The 10,000-nt window shown below is 40.4% G+C and overlaps 1 protein-coding gene across 1 annotated transcript in view; it reads right to left on the minus strand.

The window, feature by feature from the left end:
- Nucleotides 1–8,471, minus strand: part of rftn2 (raftlin family member 2) — a 19,671-nt gene extending 11,200 nt beyond the window's left edge. The window contains exon 1 of the mRNA XM_080038107.1: nucleotides 8,170–8,471. Within this exon, the coding sequence (XP_079894233.1) occupies nucleotides 8,170–8,308 (139 nt within the window). The 5' untranslated portion in view covers nucleotides 8,309–8,471. The remainder of the gene's footprint in view (nucleotides 1–8,169) is intronic.
- Between the last annotated feature and the right edge of the window lie 1,529 nt (nucleotides 8,472–10,000).

Raw genomic sequence — 10,000 nt, forward strand, 5'->3', positions numbered from 1 at the left:
CCGACAGACCGACAGACCGACAGACAGACAGACAGACAGATAAATAGAGACCCTTTCACAACTAGGACAGCTGACCCATCTCTCCATGGGAAGTGGAAGAAGGTTGTAACTCATAAACGCATTTTCTTCAACCTTCATTTCACCCGTCCCTCGATTTCACCCGAGCAGAGATGAATACATGTCACCTCAGGTTAATCCGTCTCTACATCCACAAATTAATTTTCTATCTGCACATGATCTACTCATCCAGTGCTGACCTCCCTCCATCACTTTCACCCTCTAATCCCAGATACCCTTCATATCTCACGTCAAGTCTTCGGTTGACACTGGTCCATGTATGGAGGGACTGGGAGCAACTATTTTTTTTCTGTCAGCGTTGATTCAAGCCAGGCTGCATTGATATACCAAGTCATTTTGTCAGAAGATGAAACAGGGTGTGTGTTGTTACAGTGGTCTGCTATTTTTCTTTTCAGATAAACTATTCATCAAAAGAGCTTTATTTGTGAGAATTACCAAAATTTTAGTTATGATGGACCTACTACGGGTAAGCGACATCTGCAATACAGATTTTTTTTTTTTAAAGAACTGGGCTTCAAACGTGAGGAACATTCCAAGCAGTTTGCGATTTAAATATAAATTCTTAGAAAGATCCTGTGGGTTTTTCACTCTCACACGTGCCTGGGCCCTGGCTATCAGTGGCCTATTCTCGGGGGGAAAGTATTAAATAGTCATCCACCACTGCCTCAAGTCTTTCCACAAGTTACCAAGTCTGTTCTGAAAAATGCCAATCAATTCTACACAATGAACCTTTAAAAGTGAGGAACACAATTAGCAGTTTACAACAAAAAGATCAACACCTATAAAGATACTGTGGATATTCCCCTCTCTGGCTATTCTCGAGGGGAAGGTATTAAATAGCCACTAAGGGGCTTTTGATGATCTGCCTTTGGCTCCAGATTCCTCTCAGTCGTAGTGAAATGAGGCCAAGTTCACTGGGTGCATTGGTGGTGCTACTGTATGTGACAGTTACTCTGCACGTGTCCCAGAAACGCTCCATCGTTTCAAGGAGAAGCAAGGAGAAGGGTGGGGTGATAATATAGTGTTATTAACACATCTAGGTTTACACATTTCGAATGTGTTAAAGGTGAAATACAGCCAGGAAAATGGACATATAGGGCTTGTTTCTCGACTAAATTGTACTTCCCTATTTTTTGGGGCATTTTCAAGCTTCATAAGACAGTACAGAGTTGAAATGGTGAGACAGAGAGAGAGGGGGGGATGACCTGCAGTAAAGGTCCACAGGTCGGATTTGAACCCGCGACCACTGCAACAAAGGCCGGCCAAAGACCCTTTAAAAGGAAAGAAAATAAATGCCTGAGAAAGATGCCAGCCATCACCAGACAGCACATGACTGCCAGAGAGTTGACTCCGGTTTATCTTTAGCCGCGCCAATTATGGACCCTTCACACTTTGAAACAGATGCAGAAGTTCCCACATTTTAAGACAATGTTGATGACAACTTGCAAATTAAAAAAAAAATGCATTTTTTCTCACCATTTTCTGACATGGTGTGAATGCATCTAGTGTGTTAGATTTCTGATTTATTCACTTTATAAATAGCCAATTGGGTTGATCCACTCACACGACATACAGCTGTGTACTGAGAGTGTATTGGGGTAAAATCAGGGAAAAAAAGGAGTTCAGTTCAAAGTATTTTGATTACTGGATTATGGTGAATCTAGATACAATCTATTAGTCACACGCAAAAAAAAAAGTTTTACAAGTACACACACACACACACACACACACACACACACACACACACACACACACACACACACACACACACACACACACACACACACACACTGAAGTATATTTTTAAGTCTGTCTGAGAGCAGAACCCATGACTCTCTGCTGATGATGACAGGCACAAAGAACCAAAAATGTTCCGGAACAAAACAACATACAGCAGAGTTTATTCACTACTGACTTTGTGCGACATAGACAAACTCCTGTCCTCCTGTGTGTGTGTGTGTGTGTGTGTGTGTGTGTGTGTGTGTGTGTGTGTGTGTGTGTGTGTGTGTGTGTGTGTGTGTGTGTGTGTGGGGGGGGGGGTTCTGTGATGAGATGAGACTAACAGCGCTTTTACACTTGCTGTGTTTGGTTGGATTGAAACAAACTCTGGTTCGTTTCTCACCATTGCTTGTGGTTCGTTTGCGCAGATGAGAACAAACCAATCGTACTCTGGGGATGCACATACAGCGGACCAGACAAGTGTACTGAGACCTTGTTAAAGAGGTGATCTTGGTACGCTTCCAAACCAACTCTGGTGCGGTCTGTTTGTGGTGATAACATGAACGTACCGGATCCAACCCACGTTCAGGAAGCACTGACTACTTTTGGTTTTAAACAAGCTCCCTTGGCTATGCTATGCATTATGGGATGAGGAAAATGATCCACTTCCTGTAGTTTCTATCTGTAGTTTTCCTGCATGAAAATTCTGAACAATTGTAAAGCAGATCAGGAACTACATTATTGCCTCTCGCCGCAGACACATCTGACCAATGAGTGAAGAAAAACCTTCTCAACTGACTTATGCCGCTGTATTTTGGTTCAATTCATCAACTGATTCAGACAAGATGAAACTATAGGTGTGAAAGAGAACCACACCTGTTCTAACCCTAACCAATACAAAACTGTCTGTCTGTCCGTCCGTCCGTCCGTCCGTCCGTCTGTCTGTCTGTCTGTCTATCTATCTATCCATCTGGTGTGAACCATTTTAATTTTAATTTTTCCTTTATTTATTCTCGAAAGATCAATTGAGGGTGACCCTCTTTTACAATGACGTCGAGTCAATTACAGATACACAATATACAATGAGAATACACAACAAGCTTACAAAGAGACAACAACAATTAAAACAGAACCAAGGAGGAAGCAAACCAGAATCATACTACACCAGGTGTGAAGGCGCCCTAAGGCTGCGTTGTTGTGTCCACACTCCAAATAAGGGAAAGTAGCAAAACGCCACACTGTTGTCTGGCGCTGGGACTTTCACTCAATTAACATTCACAGTTATAGGACCCATTGTGTGACGTCAAGTTGTGCACTGTATTCATTCAGTGACACACACCCAATCCCACACACACAAATACTATTCTCTATTATATTGTTGTATTACTTAGGGTTGATAGATAGATAGATAGATAGATAGATAGATAGATAGATAGACAGACAGACAGACAGACAGACAGACAGACAGACAGACAGACAGACAGACAGACAGACAGACGGACCAACGGGCTGTGGGAACATAGACACGCTCCCGGCCTATTTACCTAAAAGTTGATTTAATATATATCTGACAGTTAGCTACTCAATGTGACGCACCTTATTTTTCATGAACTAAACTGATCCTGGGTCAAAAATATGACGTTTATTAGCTTTAAATAACTGATATGATATAAATAAGAGCAACAGGATAATCTAATGGGAAGACATCTCACTCTGTAGGAAATTGTTGGGACTACAAAAACACTCAGGATTGTAGTTTTTATAGCCCATGTGTCACCGCAGACATACCTGAAAATGAATTATTATTGAGACTGTTCACTCCAACATGTCTTTTCATGCAAGATATTTCTCCAAAACTTTCAAGCTCTGCATTTTCCCCCTCACTTTTTTGGTCCTTTTCAGTGTAAAAATGGAGTGTAGACAGCTGGTTTGGCGGCGTCCATGTTTGTTTTGTTATGAGAACACACAACCGCCCGAGCTTCAGTGGTCAGTGACCAGTAGCTCAATGTGTAGTGGAGGGAATAGTCTGTTAAAGGGTTGTTTCTGACTGTCAAAGACTAAAAACATCCGTGCTGCAAGTAAAAGCACTTTTTTTTTTTTTTTTTAACCTTTATTTATACAGGTAAATCCCATTGAGTCGGAAGACTCTTTTGCAAGGGAGACCTGTTCCCATTTACATGTTACCATTCACACACACATTCATACACCGATAGCAGCAGGCTAACTATCGACATTCACACGAGGCAAGGTGGGTGAAGTGTCTTGCCCAAGGACACAACAACTAGGACACAAGTGGCAGGGCGGGGATCGAACCTCCAACCCTTTGATCATCGGCCGACCCGCTCAACCAACTGAGCCACAGTCGCCCCATAAAAACTTTGTGTGCGGGAAAAGCGCTATATAAATCCAATCCATTATCATTATTACCATTACATTATGTTGCTGTAAATCATCTGAAAGAGTGGTTTCTTTAAAGTGGTGGAAGAGGTACTTTCATCCTTTACTTTTATTTCAAATGACAATACCACACTACAAAATACCCTGTTACAAGACAGATTTTACATTTTTATTTGGAGAAAAAGTAAGAAAGAATCACCAGCAAAATTAACAAAATTAAAAGTGAAAGCAGTCTAAAATAACACTATCACTGCGTCAAAATAGAGATTTTAAATTGGAGTAAAAGTACCAGCAAAAAGTCCATACTAGTAAAAGCTGTCTCTATGCAGAATGGCCTCTTTCAGAGTGTTAAATTATGGATCATTCCTGTCCTGAAAGATAATATTAGTTATTAATATCGTGTGCAACTAGACACAACATGTTTTTTTCTAGACTTCAGGGGCTCTCTTTTCTCTCTGTTAGTTTTAACTGGTTGTCGTTCATGGTGTTGAACTCACTTTGAGATCCCAACAAAACTTTCACACGACTCCAACATGAACTAGTTTAAATCGCAACTTAACTGGAAACAGCTGTGAGGGTCTGTGAGGCCTCTAATCTACTATGATGCATCGCAATGTTTTGTATGTAAGATCACAGTAACTACAGCAGTTAAATATATGAAGTGGAGTTAAAAAAATATACAATATTTCCTTTGGAATTATATTTGAGTAAGTCAAAAGTAGCATAAATAGGGGGCGCCCTTAGCTCAGTTGGTAGGGCGTCCCCCCCATGGGCCTCGGCCAGCAGTGGACCCGGGTTCGATTCCAGCCCGCGGCCGTTCTCTGCATGTCACTACCCTCTCTGCCCCATTTCAACTCTGTCTCTACACTATCAATAAAGCATAAAAATGCCAAAAAAATATCTTAAAAAAAAAAAAAGGTAGCATAAATAGGGGCGCTCCAGTGGCGTAGTGGATAGAGCGTTGCAATAGTCGTGGGTTCTAATCTGACCCGTGGACCTTTAGGCTACTGCAGGTCATCCCCCCTCTCTCCCTCTCTCTCTGTCTCCCCATTTCAACTCTGTAATGTCTAATAAAGCTTGAAAATGCCCAAATAATAATCTATACAAAAAAAAAAAGTAGCATAAATATCTGACAAAAGCGGAAATTTGAAGGCACCACTGTGGGTATTATTTTCCACTATTTTATGTCATTTAATTGAGTAAAACTATCACACAAACGTTCAGTTGCGAACTTGATTAGATCATTAGTTGCCGTCCACATGGTCGGACCCACGCTGACAGTTGGACAATCATGAAGTCATTAGAAGTGTGTGTGTGTGTGTGTGTGTGTGTGTGTGTGTGTGAATATATGTGTGTATGTGTGTGTGCGTGTGTGTGTGTATATATGTGTATGTGTGTGCGTGTGTGTGTGTATATATGTATGTGTGTGTGTGTGTATGTGTGTATATGCGTCTGTGCGTGCATGCGTCTGTGTGTGTGTGTATACAGTATGTGTGTTTGAATATGCATGTGCGTGCGTGCGTGTATATAAACTGTGCGTGCAACTGTGCGTGCGAGTGCGTGTGTGAATATCATGCACTCTCCCTCCTTGACCCCCCCCCCCCCCACCCTCACCCAGTCCCTAATTTGGCGATAACAAACCCTTTCCCTCAATGACTCGTTAATGTGTCCGCCTGCTGTTTACCCATTGACGGCTTAATCACCATTTCCTTCCAAATAGGTCACAGTCAAAACAGTCAGAACCAGGAGCCAGACTGAACGGATTATCCCTCGAAAAAAATATCAAACCGTCTCTGTCAGCTCATCTGCGATCACCACAGCCGCTCAAATTAGATTCCAAATCAAAGCAGGTGGGGTTTTTGTTGTATTAAAACCACAAGCCTACCACATGTGAGTGAATGTGTGTGTGTGTGGGGGGGGGGGGGGGGAGTGTGTGTGTGTGTGTGTGTGTGTGTGTGTGTGTGTGTGTGTGTGTGTGTGTGTGTGTGTGTGTGTGTGTGTGTGAGTTTGTACAGCTATAATTGTGAGAACCAATCTCACTTTTAGACCTTAACAGTGAGGACAATTTTGGAAAAGTGAGGACATTTTGGCCGGTTCTCACTTTGGGACAGGCCTTTAAAGGGCTGTTTGAGGGTTAACACTAGGTTTTAAGGTTCAGGTATGAATTAGGTTTATGTTAGGGTTAGTGTAAGGGTTGGGGGTTAGGCATTTAGTTTTGATGGTTAGGGTTAGGGTAAGGGGCTAGGGAATGCATTATGTCAATGAGTGTCCTCACAAGTATAGCCGTACAAACGTGTGCGTGCGTGCGTGCGTGCGTGCGTGCGTGTGTGTGTGTGTGTGTGTGTGTGTGTGTGTGCGTGTGTGTGTGTCGAGGGAAGAAGACAGGGCGACTGGCGACAGAGGCAGGACGAAAAAACCTTGTGTGACCTATTTCTAGATAGGCTGAGCCAACAGCCCTGTTGCTAGGAAAAGTCCAGACTAAGATGCTGTAATGATGGAACACATGTGGCTACAGACAGTAACAACTTCAAAACGGCTTTAAACATCAAACTATGTGAAATCTAAAGACATAAGCAGTTCAAGCCTATATTCAAATCTATGATAGGTATATACCAGTATACTATGTGTAGGTAATACTGGCCATGCAGTCAATATACACAGCTCCGGAAAAAATTAAGAGACCAGTCTGGATTTTTCTTAAATCTTCAACTCTACATAACTTATTGAAAATGCTCTTTAATGACAAAACATTTATTGGAATTGGGTAGAAATGTTGTCAGTAGTTTATATTATAAAACCAAAATGTTCATTCTACTCAAACATATGGGTATAGATAGTAACAACGAGAGACACTGAACATTTGGAATGGACTCTTAACTTTTTCCAGAGCTGTGTATCACTTTACAAGCATCACAGGAAAATACCGCTCCTGTGTGAAAGAGGAAGTCATCACTGTGTGCATATAAGACTACTTTAAGCACTGTGTGTGTGTGTGTGTGTGTGTGTGTGTGTGTGTGTGTGTGTGTGTGTGTGTGTGTGTGTGTGTGTGTGTGTGTGTGTGTGTGTGTGTGTGTGTGTTGTGTGTGTGTGTGTGTGTGTGTGTGTGTGTGTGTGTGTGTGTGTGAGTGTGGTTTTTGCTCATTTTACAGCCACATACACAAAGTAAAAATGGTAAATATCATCATAATACTTGAGAGGGGCCAACAGAAAGGGCTTGCATCCTTATTCTTGCCTGGTTTTTTGAGCTCAATTAAGATTACATCAGTTTAATTTAACACAATTGGAAAGGTAGAATTATAAATGCAAAGTAGAAGTGATCAAGGTGTCTTCATCACATGGCCTGTTTTGACTGACCAACAGTTAGAGAATAATACAAATCAAAGATACTGTCTCTATATATGACCAAGAAAAAACAACAACTATTCACATCTGTAAACATGGAAGCAGAGATTCTGATACATTTTCGTTTTTGTTTTCGAGATGAAATGCCTAAACGGAAATAATGGATTAATTACTTAGATTAATAATAAATAATGTAAACTATTGCCATTGTTGTCGTATTGAATCAACTAAATTGTTTTCTATGCAAGCATGACTATAGATGTGTTTGCCTCTTAGTAAACATGTCAGCTCCATATAAAGGAAGTTTAATCTGTAAAAATAGTTTAAAAAAAGTAAAAGAAAATTAAATAAATAGCCCATGATAAAATTGCACTTTTCTTTTACGAGTTAGGCTAAATAATCTGAGCCTACCTTCCAGACTGAAGTATTTCCATTTTGTCGAATTGACTCATATATGAATCAACTAGATTGTTTTGGCACTGATGCAAACATGACTAAATATTTGGATGGCTATTGGTAACGTGACAGCTCCATAAGATAAGCTTGACCTACAACTAGTTTAAAAAATATATATATATATATTCCATGTAAAAAAAAAAAAAAGTATATTATGAGTTGAAAATCTGAGCCTACCTTCCAGACTGAAGTCGAGCAGCACATACTCGTACACAGTGTCCGTTTTCGTTTCCACTTGTGGTCTCTTCAAAGTGGAGTAGATCTTCCCGGGGGTGCTGTCCTCCGGGTCTTCCAGTTTCCTCAAGCCGCAACCCATGGCCTCTGAGGCGGATACAACCTCTCACTCACCGCGGTAACTGTTTATGGAGCTTTTCCTGCTGCCGACAAATCCAACTCCAACTTTAACGGGACAGCTCCATCCCTATAAATTCCCTGGTAGCTCCAGGTTAATCCACCCCGGTGATCACTGATGTTTGACCGCGTATGTGAGACACAAACCCCGCAAGACAAAGTGGAAAAAGACGGCCTGGAAGAGCGTTTAAATAGCGGGGATATCTTCTGAAAGTGTCCCGCTGATGTGGCCTGAGGTCTGGAGCGTGGAGAGAGGAGGCGCGGGCTCCCTGGAAAAAAAAGTTTCCTCCACAATCAAGCGTCAAGCCAGAAAGGATAAGACGACTTCTGTTGGAGATTTTCAGAATAAAATACCGCCTATACCACCTATTTTAAGGGTGGGTTATTGAATGAAAGTGATTCAATCAGTGGTGGATGAATAGAATAGGATAGGATTAACGTTAATAATCCTCAAAGGGGAGGTTTGCCACCACTGTGGATATTAACAAACAATATAACACAGAAATACACTGTCTGAGAGGGAGTGCATTGGTCCATACAATACTAAAATTATAGATTAAAGAGAAGAAGAAATAAAGAGTATAAATAGGCCTGCGATTAAGAAGTAGAATACAAATGAGCAATGAGCAATGGGCAAGATTTTCTCAACTTCAGTCAGAAATAACCCTATAAATATAAATACAGCAGTCCTGACTCCTGATTCGAAAGCCTAGAGCTGCAGGACCAAATTTCCTCATAAATAATAGTTTACTATAAGATACTTTGCTTAAATTACAAAGACCTCACTGCAGAAATACTCTGGTGATTTGAAAATGTTCCTACAAAGAACTTTTAAATATTTCTGAAACCGTCTCAGCTAAAACGAATTGATTAATGCCTTTGCTCAGGTACGATTGGAACTCAGGAAAGCAGCAGTCCAAAGCTTAACATTATTACTAACCTATACCTTCATATCTTTTAACCAATTTAAACAAACTATCTTAAATCTGCCAAACTCTACCTGTAACTGTTTTAATTAGACTATATTGTACTTTCACCCATTTCATTTTAATTGCTGCCACTCTTCACCACTATGTAAATGTTTCAATTGTTTTTTTTCTCTTCACCTGTTGTTGTGTATTTGATGTTTTTGCATTGAATATTGTTTATGTATTGTTGTTTTTCCTTTGAATTTGCTTTGAACTCGACATCATTGTAAATGAGGGTCACCCCTCAATTGGTCTCTCGAGGATAAATAAAAGTTAAATGAAAAATGAAAATGAAATATTATCTCAATTAAAAGGAATCAAATCTTCACTAGAACCTGTATCCATAAAATGTTTCGGCTCTTTGCATTAAAAGTATGTTTTATTCACTATCAAAATAGTTTCTTCCAAAAAGCGATTATTCAAGTAGTTGTTTTAGCTGATGTACTTTCATTGTTGGATAGTATTGGCTGCCAAAGATTCCTTTAATGCTCAAATCATATTCCTGACCAAGACCGATCTCAAGTTTACATTATATCTTAAACCACAATACAGAAAGCTAGTGGTAATGTTCGGCTATTTCACATCAAACTGATTAAAGCAACATAGACAATAGACCAGTAAATGTGTTCGACTTAATGAACGACTTAAGCAATTAATCACTTCAGAGTTTGTCTTTTCTGTTGAGAGAT

This window comes from Ammodytes marinus (assembly GCF_949987685.1).
Source record: "Ammodytes marinus genome assembly, chromosome: 12".
NCBI classification, from domain to species: Eukaryota; Metazoa; Chordata; class Actinopteri; order Uranoscopiformes; family Ammodytidae; genus Ammodytes; species Ammodytes marinus.